Source organism: Pelophylax lessonae (genome assembly GCF_965119305.1).
Source record: "Pelophylax lessonae genome assembly, chromosome: 3".
Lineage (NCBI taxonomy): Eukaryota > Metazoa > Chordata > Amphibia > Anura > Ranidae > Pelophylax > Pelophylax lessonae.
The window spans coordinates 31,215,639-31,232,453 of record NC_138770.1 but is presented as its reverse complement, the minus strand read 5'-3'; the positions used below and the strand labels follow the sequence as shown (position 1 = coordinate 31,232,453).

Below are 16,815 nucleotides of genomic sequence, written 5' to 3'. Positions count from 1 at the left end.
CCCATCCTCATCATCCTCCTCTTTTATCTCTTCTTTAACCTCAACTTTAGAATCTCTCAGATTTCCACTCTGAATATATAATAAAAATGACATCAATGGTAACAATGCAGATAATGTACAGATCCTAATGATACTATCAGTGATTGTTCCTCATCTACCTGATGATGGTGGGGGATGGTGTGACCTTCCTGTGTGGAATCCCGGGAATACAGAGGACGGGGACATCTCTCTGGTGGGTTCCCATTACTGGATCCATCTGTAGGAAACACACACACTGACTGAATACATTGTTTCTATGTGTTTATCAGATGATGGGGGATCTAGGTGGAGCCTCCGTACTGCTCTCTCCTTTACAATAAAGTCTCCTCTTACCCGGTGATGTGAGGGGCGGCTGATTCTCCATCATGACGTCCTTGTAGAGATCCTTGTGTCCTTCTAAATACTCCCACTCCTCCATGGAGAAATAGACAGTGACATCCTGACACCTTATAGGAACCTGACACACACAATGATACAGTCACCATCCAGACACATCCCTTGTCTGTTACTGGATAATGTCCCAGAATTCCCAGCACCGCTCACCTCTCCTCCATGATCTCTCTGGTGACTTCTAGAATCTTCTTTGTATTTCTCTATTCTATCAGGGGGGGAGGTGGAGGCAATGTGATGGTCATATGATCTCCAGACTTCACAGGAGGAAAACTCTAGATCTGAACACAAATAGTAAAATCAAATGAAATTCCCAGAATCCTCCTCACCTCACCATTCAGGTTTCCATTTGATTAAAGCCCCACCTCAGACTGAGGTATAATTTACCCACACAGTAACCCCACACTAAGCAGAGTAAAAACTTGTTGCAGGCATTCTGACATCATTACATACAATGCAGGACTAACAGTCCCACTTTATGTGAGGATGCCAAGGGTCCGCCCACATCCTAAGAGCATGAGAAAAAAAAGCCAGATGGATGGACATTGGGGGGGAGGAGCTGTGAGGTCAGTGTGATGTCATAGGACACATAGACTCTGAATAGAGGGACATTTGGATGGGGGGATTGGAGGGGCTCTCTATTTGAGGCTCCCATGCAAACCAAATCATTGTTCATGGGTGCCTCCCACTTTTCCTAAAATGAAGAGTGAACTTTGACCTTTACCATACAGAAATCTGTCAGGGATCTGTGAAAGTAATCTCTCATGTGATCAGGTGACGTGTGGAGGAACGGAGTGTAAATAGCAGACAATTTTCTCCAGAGCTCCTAATGGTGGGGATGGATTTTGCTGCATGCTGGTGCCAACTTCCCACCACCCCAGGGTCACTGCAGGTGTGGAGAAAAGCTGTGTAAGAGGATATGGAGGAGAGATGAGGAGGAGATCCAGGAATCAGGATAAAGGTCAGGACAAGCAACAGACGAGCGCATCCAAGAGATGAAGCCGGGGTCACTACATAGAAAATCAATCCAAGGAAACAACAGGCAGTACGAAGAATAGCAAGAAGGAGCTCAGAGACAAATGAGAATATTGCTCAGCCAATGGGAGATTATCTCAGCATGACTTACATAATGAAGGAGATAAGGGGGAGGGGAGGTGACCATAGATACATGAAAATTCAGCTGGTTTAGCAGGGATCGCTCACATTTCCATCCATGTGTGGTCAGCTTTGGAAGCAAGATATATTAATCATCAACTGATCCCCTTGAAGGGGTTAATCTACTTATTACCTCCTCTGCCGCCAGATCCTGCAGTGTCTCCCTCTACGTTCTATGGAATGTCCTCTGTACCTGACACCACTTCCTGTCTGTATTCCATAGAGACTTCCTGTCTGTATTCCATAGAGACTTCCTGTCTGGGTAGAGGTGAGATCACCACCTTGTGGAGCTCAGAGGAACTGCAGCCCTGAGAAACGTCTGGTAGTGTGAACACGGCCTTGTGCTGTGTGTGTATGTACTGTATATCCTTCCCCTTTCTCTCCTCCCTGAGTGTGTATGAAGAGGCGGAGCTCCTGCTGGAACAGCGGTCGGAGGAGGAAGCCGAGTCTAGGAGGGAGACTGACAGAAAGCGCAGCAGACTTGCAGGAGTGAGCGATGAGGATCCAGTTCCTTTGCCATCGGAGGTGAGGAGAGTGTGAAGGATGTTTGTGACTCTGGTAGATGAAAAGCTGGGAGTCATATTGCTCTGGTGAGTGGGGAAGCACTACTAAGGGGGCGCCCTCACCATCACATGTGTAAGAGGTGGAAGAAGGCGTGGCTACACTACAGCTGGCACAGTTTGGAGCACGGAGAACTTTCACACCTTATCAACTTTTCATTAATTTGTGGAGTTTTATTGAGCAAAATAAAATAATTGAAGTGGATGCAAAGAGGAAGCAGTGGACTTGCGAGAACACTATATTGAGTACACAATATTGTATGATTACATGAATTTGCACAGATTTTTACTTTATAGAAAATATTATAAGATTAATGAAGTAGGTGCAAAGTGGAAGCAGTAGATCTTCAGGGAACAGTATCTTGAGCACAAACACTTTATGTTGTATATGAATTTGCACATGGATCAGTTTACTTAATTTGTTGATAAACACCATAAGATGAATGAAGTAGGTGTAAATCTAGACCTGGGGAACACAAGGGAGGTGGAGTGTGGAATCCTCCTATCCTCACAGAGCACCTTCCAGGTTCTTCCCTCTCCTCCCTCTCATCATTTGAAGCTGGACTGGTATTAACTTTCCTTGATGACCTCTCTGCCTGGCTGCCCTACTTTCTCTCTTCTGAAATCCCCACAATCATTCTCAGCGACTTCATCATCCCTGTTACTACGAACACTTCTGCTGCTTCCAAACTTCTCAGTCTAACCTCCTCATTTGGCCTGAAGCAATGGATACACAATGGATAGAGGCTTCTACTCACTCTGGTGGCAACACCCTCAGCCTTGTATTCTCCCACCTATGTACTCCATGCATCCTCTCCAACAATCCTCTCCCTCCCTCTAAACACCACTAGGGATGGGCGAGCGGTTTGGGCCGAGGATAACTTCACCGATCACCCGAATTTTCTGTGCGCTCAGTGTTTTCATTTTTTTTACTATTTACATCCCGCCGAGCGCACAGTCAATAGGTTGTTAGGAAGCGAAACCGGGAAGCCGGCCACTGCGTCCTTAACAAGGAATGAGTCATGAGCTGTCAGTGGGCTTCCCAGATGACAGCAGAATGTAGAAAAAAAAATTGCCGGCAAGAAGAAAATCGGGGAAAAAACGGCGTGTGGTCCCCCAAAATCCATACCAGGCCCTTTGGGTCTGGCATGAATTTTAAGGGGAACTCCATGCCAAAATTTAAAAAACAAATGGCATGAGGTCCCCCCAAAATCTATACCTCACCCGTATCCAAGCATGAAGCCTGGCAGGCCAGGAAAGGGGGGACGAGCGAGTGACCCCTGAATCATACCAGGCCACATGCCCTCAACATGGGGGATGTGCCCCAAAGCACCTTGTCCCTATGTTGATGGGGACAAGGGCCTCTTCCCCAAAACCTTGGCCTGTGGTTGCGGGGGCCTGCATGCAGGGGGCTTATCAGAATCATGAAGCCCCCTTTAACAAGAGGGCCCCCAGATCCCGTCCCCCTGTGTGAATGAGTTTGGGGTACATTGTGAGAATAAATGAGGCTATGAGCCCATTTTTCACAATTCCTTCTATAGAAAAATAAAAAAAACAATGTCCTCCAATGTAGATCCGTCGTCAGTCATGACACCCACTGCACCTCTGGACCCCAAAAAGAAAACACTCTACCCTCAAGGAATGACAGCCTAACAGTTCTTAAAAAGGTAAGGAGCAGGGCCACCTGGTGACATCATCTGGTAGGCCCGCCCCCCTTGTGATGTAACTGACTGGTGCATGCTAGATTGGTGGTATCATAAGGGGCAGGGCCACCAGGTGACATCACCAGGTGGCTCTGCTCATTAACTATTTAAAAACTATCACCCAGCGGAGCAGGCATTCGACAGTCAGCCTTCCTCATGGGCAGAGGTTTTTTTTTTTCTTTTTTTGGGTCGACGGTGCAGCGATCGTTGTGATTGACGATGGATCTACATCAGGGGACATTGTTTTTTTTTTTAAAGGAACTATCAAAAACTGGCTCATGTCTATTTTTAACACTTTTTTTGGTAAATGGGGGCCAGGATCTGGGGGACTCCTTTTTCAAGGGGGCTTCCAGATTCCAATTAGCCCCCTGAAGACCCCCTAACCCAAAGCACCTCCCCATGTTGAGCGCATGTGGCCTGGTGTTGTTTGGGGGGGCACTCGCTTGTCCTCACCCCTGTCCTGGCCTGTCAGGCTATGTGCTTGGATAGGGGCCGGTATGGATTTTGGGGGGGAAGATACGCCATTTAAAAAAAAAATGGTGTGGGGTTTCCCCTCAAAATCTATACCAGACCCCTATCCAAGCATGCAACCTTTTTGGGCCTGGTATGGATGGGGTCTGGTATAGACAGTAGGGACACCACGTCATTTTTTTCCCCATTTTTTATTTTCTTTGCCAACAATTATTTTTTTTTACATTCAGCTGTCTGCTGGGAAGCCTGCTGACAGCTGATGACTCATTCGTTGGTAAGCATGCCGTGGCCGGTTTCCCGGCCTCACTTCTTAACAACCTATTGACTCAGCGGGATGTAAATAGTAAAATAAATAGAAGAAACGCAGAGCACACAGAAAATTCGGGTGTTTGGCGAACACCTGAAGGGGCCATTTCGGGTTGAAGTTATGTTTGGTCCAAACCGCTCGTCCATCCCTAGTGGTGTTTAGAGAGAGGGAGAGGATTGTTGGAGAGGATGCATGGAGTGCATCGGTGGGAGAATACAAGGCTGAGGGTTTTGCCACCAGAGTGAGTAGAAGCCTCTATCCATTGTTTCAGGCCAAATGAGGAGATTAGACTAAAAAACTTAGACTAAAAAACTTAGAAGTAACAGAAGTGTTTGTAGTAACAGGGATGTTGAAGTCACAGAGAATGATTTTGGGGATTTTAAAGGTCCTGGTATGGACCGAGGGGGACCCCCACACTGTTATTATTTTTATTTTTTATTTCCATTGCCAACAATGGCTGGGAAAATCATTTTTAATGTCATATTTTTTTTTTCTTTATAAATGTCAGTTTTGCTGCAGCAGGTTCTATACACAGTACAGATACACCACTTTACAGGCAGACTAAGGCTGCATACACATTATACAACTTTTGTTGTTAGATTTCCTAAAAATTTACCTTCAACTATGTAGTGCAGGGGCCTGCCTGACTGCATACAAATTGAAACTGTTTATGTTTGACCTCATATTATATGGTTTTGGTAAATCTAAAGGAAAAAAATTGAAAGAAAATTGTATAGTGTTTATCCAGCCTTAGTCTGCCGGTAAAGTGGTGTATCTGTACTGTGTATAGAACCTGCTGCAGCAAAACTGACATTTATAAAGAAAAAAAAAATATGACATTAATGCCCCAGGCATTATATTTAAAGGAATTCTTTTGTTTCATTTTAAGCATTAATTAAAATCATTGCTCCTTCAAAAACGATATTTTGTAAAAAAAAAAATAAAATAAAATTGCATTGATAGTATCAAACATGAAAAAATAATAAAGAAAAGAAAAACACGTACACAGAAATGTTTGATGTTGGGCGAACACCCAAACGGAAGATGTTCAAGCCAAACCATTCGCCCATCCCTACTCCCTGGTTATCTCTCACCTCGACTACTGCAACTCCCTCCTCATTGTCTTACCTTTACATAGGCTATCCCTCCTTCAGTCCATCATTAATGCTCCTGCCAGACTCCTCCACCATACAAACCGCTCAGCATCTGCTACCCCTCTCTGCCAATCCCTCCATTGGCTGCCACTTACCCAACAAATTCAATTCACAATACTAACAGTAACTTACAAAGCCATCCACAACTCGGCCCCCAGCTACACCACTAACCTGGGCTCAATATGCCAAACAAATCATCCTCTTTGATCCTCCCAATATACCCTTCTTTCTAGTTCCCTTGTCACCTCCTCCCACCTCCAGGACTTCTCCCGAGCCTCTCCTATCCCATGGAACTCCCTACCCCAATCTGTCTCATTATCTCTTACTCTATCCACCTTTAGGTGTTCCCTGAAAACTCATCTCTTCAGAGAAGCCTATTCTGCTCACACCTAACAACTACTTTTATTTTCTCCATCAGCCCATCCCCCACAGTTATTACCTTTTGTACCACTTGACCTTCCCTCCTAGATTGTAAGCTCTAAAAAGCAGGACCCTCTGATTCCTCCTGTACTGAATTTTATTGTAATTGTTCTGTTTGCCCTAACATTGTAGAGGCTGCGCAAACTGTTGGCGCTTTATAAATCCTGTATAATAATAATAATAATATATGACTGCCTAGTCCAGCCTCTCTCAGCCAGGGTTCCTCCAAAGGTTCCTAGGGGCTCCTTGTCACTTCCTTGGGCTGTATATGGAAGTGTCACCTACCAGCCGTTTCTGGATACTGAAGCTTGTCATCATTGCACGACACACACAATTTTTTTTTCGTTCAATATATTTTTTAATCTAACTTTAATTTTAACAAGAGTGCAAAAAAAATGTATAAAATGGTAAAGTTAGAAATCCAATTGGTCAGGAAAATGACTTGTCTGGAATGTGGAGGCGGAGTCGGTAATAATTTGTGTACAATACAATACACAACGTGTTACATTATTATAACAAAGTATTGTAGAAAAGATCACACCATAGAAAATGGGGGAAAGGAGAAAATAAACCCGGATATGAAGGTGACATTTGTGTACGAGGAACACCTTAACAATTACCACCATTTTATTCTCCAGGGCCTCTGCTTTCAGAAAATATATGTTTGGGGGTTTTATCTAATCTTCAGGCCCAAAATCTGCATTTTACCATGTGTGCAAAAATAATGCAAAAACAGCTCTGGTATTTATGTCCTTCAATGTGTACTGTACTCATAAATACATGGGTGTGATCTCAGGGATTTGTATGACCCCCCCCCCCCCCCTCGACATAGGAACCTAAGGGGTCTATGCAAACAATATGTTTGGTGAGTGTGACAAGCATGTGTCCAACCGTGACAAATTCTGGCCGTATTCTAATAAACACAGTGATTTCCTATAATCATCAGCTCCAACTAGTGGCCATAATGAGGTATTAGTTCCAAAAGACCTCAATCAGGAAAAATAGTTCAATATCGAATTATGGCCACTAGATGGACCCAATGATCATAGGAAATCACTGAATGAAATAAAATAAGACCAACCTTTGTCATGGATGAATGAATGCTTGTCATATTTGTTCATCTATTTTATAAAAACTAAACATGTAAGTGAAGTGGTAACTATTGAGCCAATCACTTCATCAAACCACACATAATATCTCCTTTCAAAGGGAAAACAGAAATTATTTACAGAAAATAAAACAGTATAAATATTTTCCAACCAATAACCTCCACCCAGACAAGATATGTAGAAATATAAAGACAAGCGGTGTTACCTCTCGTGCCAAGCCACCCAAACCCACACAGGAGCAAAGGAAAGAAGTTCTCACCTAGTTTATCTCCGAGTTCTCCTTCCCTCCTGTTGGGGGATGGGAGAAGGATGGACTGAAGACAGAGAGACACGCTTCGGGGTCACCACTGGTAAGTAGAGCCTTGAAATGAAGGACCTCAACTTCAGAATTTCTGTCTTGTCTGTGTAAAGTTTACTGATAAAGATATATGGGATCTCACAGTTTCTAGCTCTGTAACCCGCTATATCATTATCAGTAACCGTCACACAGACAAGCAAGACATTCTGAAGGTGATTCCTTCATTTCACGGCTCTACTTACCACTCTACACCCCAAAATTTACTCAGCCAATGAAAAGCCAACACAGTACAACACTTCATCCATGTCTTTGGTGATCTCTGATCTCCTTATGAAGTGTTTCTTACATGATGAAGATCAGCCATGGAGTATATCTGAGGTGTATATCAGGGTGTGCTTCTTCCCCACATGTCCACCAACATTCATATAGAAGACATTTCCCACACTCAAGGCACTAATACACCTCCAGGGTTGTGAGGGATCCCTGATGTACAGGAAGACAGAACTTCAGTGAGGAACAATTCCCTCATTCACATGAATATGGCTACTCCCCTGTGTGAGATCTCTGATGTCTGCAAAAATGGGACTTCACTGAAAAACATTTCCCGCACTCAGGACAGGAATACGGCTTCTCCCTCTCCCCTGTGTGAGATCTCTGATGTGTGTTAAGAATAGACTTCCGTGAAAAACATTTCCCGCACTCAGGACAGGAATGCGGCTTCTCTCCAGTGTGAATTCTTTGATGTGTGGAAAGATGGGACGTCTGTGAAAAACATTTCCCGCACTCAGGACAAGAATACGGCTTTTCCCCCGTGTGAGATCTCTGATGTATGTAAAGATGGGACTTATATGAAAAACATTTCCCGCACTCAGGACAGGAATGCGACTTCTCCCCCGTGTGAGATCTCTGATGTCTGTAAAGATTATACTTTAGTGAAAAACATTTCCCGCACTCAGGACAGGAATACAGCTTCTCCCATGGTGGTCCATCTACACTGTGTGGTCCCGGATGGACATTTGAGGTAGCCGGGTTTTCTCCTGGACTATACTGTGTGATGTCCTCATCTTCTAATTTACAGCCTGGAGACAAAGTGAGACAATCCTCTGAGGTTTTCCTCATCTCCCATCCATGTACTAAAATAGAAATACAAAGATTATTACTAGACATCAGCAGATTGGTTCCCCTAAACCAGGACTCCGCCCACATCATGCAGCTTTGTCTCTGAGGATCTTACAATTCTACCCTCAAGGTAACTAGTAAATGGTAGAGGGTGACTAGGTGACCCAGGAGTCACACATCAAGTCAGGACCTGGTATGATAGTAAATGGCAGTCTCAGTCTGGACCTACGCCAGGCCACGCCTTGATGTGCGGGACACCGACTCACTATCTACCGATATAAAATGTCCAGCTGGTAGAAAATGGGTGCAACAAAAGAGAATCCATATTATGTGTATATATATAGCAGTGGGTAGAGGGGAGAGAGCAGAAGTCAGTAGAGATGGCCTTGCGGTTCGCGGCGAATTTTGCTTGTTCGCTATCCGCCAAATTTGCGAACACATGGCGTTGTTCGCGGCGGCCATATTAGTTTACATTGGGAGAACTTTGACCCATGACACAGCCGTCAGGTGGAACGGGACAGCCAATTAGAACATTTCAGCACATGGACATGCCCCCTACCTTATAAATAGACCTGAGCTGTCGGCCATTTCACAAAAGTCCTTTTCAGGGCTTGTATTTCGGTATAGGTCTACTAGTATCTTTTCAGGTTAGGGGCAGGTATCCAGTCAGTGCTTTAGGGGCAGTTAGAGATTGGCAGCAGTCATACAAATCGCTCGGTTAATGTTCACAAAAGTCTTTTTCAGGGCTGGTATTTCGGTATAGGTCCAGTCTCTTTTCAGGTTAGGGACAGGTATCCAGTCTGTGTTTTAAGGGCAGTTAGAGAGATCGACTGCAATCACACAAATCACTCTGTTAATGTCCACAAAAGTCATTTAAAGGGCTGCAATTTTTTTTTTTTGGTATTGCTGTGCAGTGCACTAAAAAAAGGGGGGGGGGGGGTAATCCACAGTGTTTTATACTTTGTAGAAACCATATTATAGTGGATTAGTAGTATTATTGTGCACTGTGCAGCACTGTGACAGGTGTGGTAACTGAGCGTTGCTGCAGCAATACTACAAACAGTGCCAAACTCCCTGGCCAGTTTTTTGAACAACTGGTGTGATAGACCAGTGGCCCCCCAATACCACATATTGAAGTAGGGTGTTATCTGAGTATACTTTTACAAGTGTATTTGTGTCCTGCAACAATATTGCCTCTTTTGCTGACTTAAGTCTGATGCACACAGTGCCAAACTCCCTTGCCAATTTTTTGAACAACTGGTGTGATAGACCAGTGGCCCCCCAATACCACATATTGAAGTTGGGTGTTATTTAACAGTATACTTTTCTAAGAGTGTATTTTAGTCCTGCAAAAATTTGGCCTCTCTTGCTGTGTTGACTGTGCTACACACAGTGACAACAGTTACTGGCCAATTATTTGTAGAACTGGTGTGATAAACCTGTGCCCCCCCAATACCACAGATTGAAGTGGGGTGTTATCTACCTTTTTCCAGATATACTGCGATTCTCTAGAGACTTTTGTCACAGGGTAATTAAAAAACATGACAGGCAGAGAAAAGGCAGACATGTACGCAGGGGTGGTAGGGGTAGGGCAGGAGCAGTAGGCCAGAGCTAAACTGTGAAGTTTCAAATGCCGCGTGCAATTACGTCAAAGGACGCACCAGACTTGGTTGAGTGGCTCACTCAGCCTTCCTCTTCTGCACCCTCCTCATCCTCTCTATCTGCACCCTCTTCACGCTCTGCTGTGTGCACCCCTAAAGACACCACCACCACCACATACCCTCCGCTTGAGTCACTGGAATTATTTTCTGATCCATCACAACACGTTTGCGATGCACAGCCATTGTTGGACTCAGATCAGAAAGAGGAGGTAGCAACAGCCTCCACTCAGCAGTCTGACGACAGTACCCAGATCAGCCCAAGGAGGTTGGTCCCGCTGTTGCTGCCTACTCCGAGATCTCGAATGTTAGTGGTGGGGAAGGTGATGTGGATGATGACGTGTCTATGGATGTCACATGGGTGGCCACAAGAGAGGAAGAGGAAGGGACTTCAGAGGGAGAGACGGACCGGCAGATAGGGAGGAGAGGCAGGCAGAACTTGCATTGCACAAGAGGTACAAAGCAGACTGCAAATGTATCAGGAGCGAGCCATCAACCATGTACAGTCACATCTGGCACTACCAGGATGCCGGCACATGGCTCCGCAGTGTGGGCTTTTTTTAATGTGTCCGTTGCTGACAACAGTGTTGCGATCTGCAGCGTTTGCAGTCAACGCATAAGTCGCGGTAAGCCCAACACTCACCTAGGGACAACCGCCTTAAGAAGGCACCTGAACTCCCATCACCGAGCCCAGTGGGAGCAACTCCGTCAGAACCCACAAAGCCACACTCCAGGCTCTCACCGCCAGCCCCTTCTCTTTCTCCTTCTCCTCACATTTGTCCTCCACTCCACCTACCATGATGCCATTGTCACGTAGTTCTGGAAAAAGGCAGGCTTCTGTGGCCCAAATGTTGGAGCGGAAAAAAATGATGACGCTGGATAACCCTCTTGACCAACGTTTGACTGCTGGCTTGTTGGAACTGATAGCCCGCCAACTACTGCCATATCAACTGGTGGACTCGGAGGCCTTTCGTAAATTTGTGGCTATTGGAACACCACAATGAAATATTTCTCGCAGAAGGGCATTCCAGAGCTGTATGGCCATGTTCAGTGAATATATCTCTGGCACACAGTGTTGGTGCCAAGATACCTCTGACCACAGACACATGGTCTAGCAAACACAGGCAGGGAAGGTATATCACTTTTACTGCCCACTGGGTGAACCTTCTGATGGCCGTCAAGCATGTAACCCGTGGCACCCGTGTAGATTTAGTTGTACCTCCACGGATTGCAAGCAGGCCTGCCTTTTCTTCTTCTCCTCCTCCTCCTCCTCCATCCTCCCTCTTCTCCTCGAAAGACTCCTCTTCTTCCGCTGCTACCGTCTCTTCCACTGCGCTGCCCAAGATCCCCAGAACCTATTCCACATGCCAGGTGAGACGTTGCCATGCTGTGCTGCGTCTGTTGTGCCTGGAAGCCAAGGGCCACACTGGTCCTGCACTCCTTTCAGCTTTGCCTTCACAGGCAGATCAGTGGCTGACACCGCTGAATTTGACAGTTGGTAAAGTGGTGTGCGACAACGGTGCCAATCTGCTGAGCGCGCTGAAACAGGGCAAAATAACACACGTGCCATGCATGGCACACATCCTGAACTTGGTGGTGCATCGATTCGTTGGCAAATACCCTGGGGTCCAGGATGTCTTGCGGCAGGCCAGGAAATTCTCGGGCCATTTCCGAAGATCTTACACAGCCATGGCTCCCCTTGCTGAGATTCAGCGGCGACACAACCTGCCCGTCAGGTGTCTTATTTGTGACTGCCTGACGCGATGGAACTCAACATTGCATATGCTTGATAGGCTGCTTCAGCAGAAACGTGCAGTTAATGACTACCTGTTCAAACTCTGCGGCAGGACAGGTTCTGGGGAACTTGGGTTTTTTTCACCTCGCCAGTGGCTGCTCATGCGTGATGCATGCAGACTTCTGCGGCCATTCGATGAGATCACCAAACTGGTCAGTCAGGGCCAGGGCACAATAAGTGACATCATACCTTACGCCTTCTTTCTGGAGCATGCATTGCGTCGTGTCATTGATCAAGCCGTCGAGGAGAAGTCGCAATGTTGGATGAATTCTCAGGGGGTGCTACTCCATCTGAGACAAATCAACAGCTGGAGTCTGAAGAGGAGTCAGAGGAGGATGGTGCTGGGGGGGGGGGGGGGGATGAGGAGGAGCAAGAAGAGCATGCTTTAAACCTTTCTGGGATCCCTGGTGTTATCCGTGGATGGGGGGAGGAGAACGAGGACGACATTATCCTGGATGATGAGCTGGAAGCAGGCCGCTATACCGCTCCCAGTTTAGTGGGAATGTGGGGCCTTCATGCTCCAGTGTTTTAAGGGGGACCCCCGTATAAAACGCATAAAGGCCAAGGAGCTTTACTGGGTGGCAACGTACTTAGACCCCCGGTACAAACACAAAATTGTGGAAATGTTACCACAATCACAGAGGGCGGTCAGAATGCAGCACTTCCAGGCCTTGCTGTGGGAAATGCTGCATTCTGCTTTTCCATGCGCTGGCAGAGGAATTTCCAGTCACACAGAGACAGTTGCGGGTAGCAATCCAACAGCGCCTGCAAGATGAGGGCGGTTTGAAGATGTCTTGGCCACTTCAGATATGAGATACTTCTTTCAGCCGAACCATCGACAGCTGTACTCCGGATCCAGCATGACGGAACGCCTAGACCGACAGATGTCTGACTACATTGGGTTAACGGCCGATGTGGACGCTCTGAGGAGTGATGAACCCCTGGACTACTGGGTGGGCAGGCTTGACCTCTGGCCAGAGCTTGCACAATTTGCAATGGAAATGTTGGCTTGCCCCCCATCCAGTGTCCTGTCCGAAAGAACGTTCAGCGCAGCAGGGGGGATCGTGACCGATAAGCGAACTCGCCTAGCTCATGACAGTGTAGACTACCTCACATTTATAAAAATGAATGAGGAATGGATCTCTGAGGAATTCAACACATGTGACCAGTAGACCATGTTTCATTGAAATTCCTCATGCAAGGCCACAAATATCTGCCAGACCGCCATCCACACACACCAATTCCTGGTCCTTGGCTTCGCTACATACAGCTGCATAAAAGGCATTTCATGTCCATTGAATGGCAAATTCAATTTTGGGGCCTTTCAGGACCGACAATTCTTTTTTCTGTGAATGCCTAATGTACCTTCAGCCACCAAATACTACGTTCTTACCTGTCAGGTAAACCCATGTGAGCTAATTTTTGGGGCCAATACTGGCCAACACTTACTTCTGTATACTGTGAATGTCTAATGTACATCCAGCCATCAAATACACTACGTTCTTTGCTGTCAGTTAAACCCACATGGGCTAATTTTTGGGGCCTATACAGGCCGACACTTACTTCTGTATACTGTGAATGCCTAATGTACCTCCAGCCACCAAATACTACGTTCTTAGTTGTCAGGTAAACCCATGTGGGCTAATTTTTGGGGCCTATACTGGCCAACACTTACTTCTGTATCCTGTGAATGCCTAATGTACCTCTAGCCATCAAATACACTACGTTCTTTGCTGTCAGTTAAACCCATGTGAGCTAATTTTTGGGGCCTATACAGGCCGACACTTACTTCTGTATACTGTGAATGACTAATGTACCTTCAGCCACAAAATACTACGTTCTTAGCTGTCAGGTAAACCCATGTGGGCTAATTTTTGGGGCCTTTTATGGCCGATACTTACTTCTGTATCCTGTGAATGCCTAATGTACCTTCAGTCACAGAATACTACGTTCTTTGCTGTCAGGTAAACCCATGTGGGCTAATTTTTGGGGCCAATACTGGCCGACGCTTACTTCTGTATCCTGTGAATGCCTAATGAACCTTCAGCCACAGAAAACTATGTGCTTAGCTGTCAGGTAAACCCATGTGAGCGAATTTTTGGGGCCTGGAATGGCCGACACTTACTTCTTTATCCTGTGAATGCCTAATTTTCAGACCGGAAATGAAAAACAATGGGTCTGTAAAGGTTCTGCCAAATTGTGGAATGGATGCGGACCCATTTTACAGATGTGTGAATGGACCCTATATGTATTAGACATGTATTTACCGGCTGCTATCAGTTCTGGCTGATTTATGAAAAAAAAAATATATATATTTTTTTTTTGCTGTAAAAAAAAAAATAAAAAATTAGGGCAACTTTTCCAATTGTGTTATGACATTGTCCATGTGCTGGGACTATTTGTGCACAGCTAGTACGTCTTTTGTGGCTGCAACTATGACCTAAAGATTTTTAAAGTTCGCTTCCCATTAAAGTCAATGGGGCCCACTGCGAACTTGCGGTTCGCGGACTTTTGAGAAAATTTGCAGCTGACGTTCGCGAACCGCCCCGGCCGATGTTCGTCCATCTCTAGAAGTCAGGACTATGTAATGTACAACATATTGTATAAGATACAACAGATAGTACTATATAGTATCAGAGTTATGTAATGTACAACATAGAGTATATAGTGCAGGGGTCAGGACTCATATTATTGGTATTCGATAGTCAGTGGATACAGGCTGATATCACCCAGTCCTTGCCCTAGCGTGGACCAATCAGTGAGCAGTATGGGTGGAGGAATGTATTCAGTGTTAATGACCCACCTGTGCTGATCTCTGTAGGATTGTCCTCCTCTATAAATGTCCCCGTTATTCCATCCTCCTCCATAGACTGTTGATCATCCCTCACATACGTCTCTTCTTCTTCTGCTTTCACCGCAAATTCTATATCGATTGGATCTCCACTCTAAATCAAGAAAATGAGAGAGAATATCATCTGTAAAATATAAGCTTTATTATTGTCATCACATAAAAAATCCACACATTGTCTCCATGAGACTGTGTGTTATAAACTCTGTCCCACCAACCTTGTAATAGTGAGGGATGGTGTGACCTTCCTGTGTGGAATCCCGGGAATACAGAGGACGGGGACATCTCTCTGGTGGGTTCCCATTACTGGATCCATCTGTAGGAAACACACACACTGACTGAATACATTGTTTCTATGTGTTTATCAGATGATGGGGGATCTAGGTGGATCCTCCGTACTGCTCTCTCCTTTACAATAAAGTCTCCTCTTACCCGGTGATGTGAGGGGCGGCTGATTCTCCATCATGACGTCCTTGTAGAGATCCTTGTGTCCTTCTAAATACTCCCACTCCTCCATGGAGAAATAGACAGTGACATCCTGACACCTTATAGGAACCTGACACACACAATGATACAGTCACCATCCAGACACATCCCTTGTCTGTTACTGGATAATGTCCCAGAATTCCCAGCACTGCTCACCTCTCCTGTCAGCAGCTCCATCATCTTCTTGGTGACTTCTAGAATCTTCTGTGTGTTGTGTCTCTCAGGTTTTAGGGAGTCACATGGAGGCACTGTGATGGTCATATGATCACCTGACTTCAGAAGAGGAAATCTCTGTATTGAGGAAGCAATAGGAATATCATGTTAGAATCCCAGAATCCTCCTCACCTCTCCGGTCAGGTCGGTGTTTTATTAATAGAGATAAGAGTGATGTCATGTGACCTCCCAGAATCCCCCTCACCTCTCCAGTCAGCAGGTAGATGATCTCCAGGGTGAGGTTTAGTATCTTCTCAGTCATGTGACTCCGTTCCTCCTCCATCCTCATTGGTGTCATCATCTATGAAGGTTTCCCTGTAGACAGATAAGATTGATAACAGAGAATTATCTGGATTGGTATTGGTTGTACAATAATAGGATGAGGATATCAGGAGGTAATATGAAGGTCGGTATTTATTTAAGCACTATGGTCCCAGTGAGAAAATATTTCATCTGGACAGTTTAGCGTTTTCTATGATTCTTGGGGTCTGGGATTCTCATAAAATTTGGCCACCTGGATTACAACTTTCATTCCCCATGTTGGGTGTGAGATGAGGAGGAGATCCAGGAATCAGGATAAAGGTCAGGACCAGCAACAGACGAGCGCATCCAAGAGATGAAGCCGGGGTCACTACACAGAAAATCAATCCAAGGAAACAACAAGCAGGACGATAAATAGCAAGAAGGAGCTCAGAGACAAATGAGAATATTGCTCAGCCAATGGGAGATTATCTCAGCATGACTTACATAATGAAAGAGATTAGGGGGAGGGGGAGGAAATCACTTAAGGTGACCATAGATACATGGAAATTCAGCTGGTTCAGCAGGGATCGGTCACATTTCCATCCATGTGTGGTCACTTCCTGATAAAAGTCACTCGATCAGCGGCTGCAGCCAATAGCTTCATCACTGATCTGTGTATTCTGAGAGCGGAGGAGTGCCATCCATTTTCAGAATATAATAGAGCAGTGGGGAGGATTCCCCATCCCCCTCCAATGTGTGGATGGGGGAATCGCTTCCATTTTTTTTTACTCATCCTGCTAGCTGAATGATAAAACAGAACCATTTATGGTCAGCTTTGGAAGTAAGA

The 16,815-nt window shown here is 45.5% G+C and overlaps 3 protein-coding genes across 3 annotated transcripts in view; 1 reads left to right on the top strand and 2 right to left on the bottom strand.

The window, feature by feature from the left end:
- The window catches only part of LOC309550774 (uncharacterized protein), a 461,615-nt gene that overhangs the window by 42,211 nt on the left and 402,589 nt on the right, over positions 1–16,815 (top strand). The window lies entirely within an intron of this gene.
- The window catches only part of LOC309550268 (uncharacterized protein), a gene marked incomplete at both ends in the record, with an annotated part of 461,917 nt that overhangs the window by 287,879 nt on the left and 157,223 nt on the right, over positions 1–16,815 (bottom strand). The window lies entirely within an intron of this gene.
- LOC309549894 (uncharacterized protein) overlaps positions 1–16,815 on the bottom strand; it is a 103,764-nt gene that overhangs the window by 56,478 nt on the left and 30,471 nt on the right. The window contains 4 exon segments of the mRNA XM_082250385.1: positions 8,195–8,515; positions 15,266–15,342; positions 15,459–15,582; positions 15,669–15,803. Of these exon segments, the coding sequence (XP_082106511.1) occupies positions 8,195–8,515; positions 15,266–15,342; positions 15,459–15,582; positions 15,669–15,803 (657 nt within the window).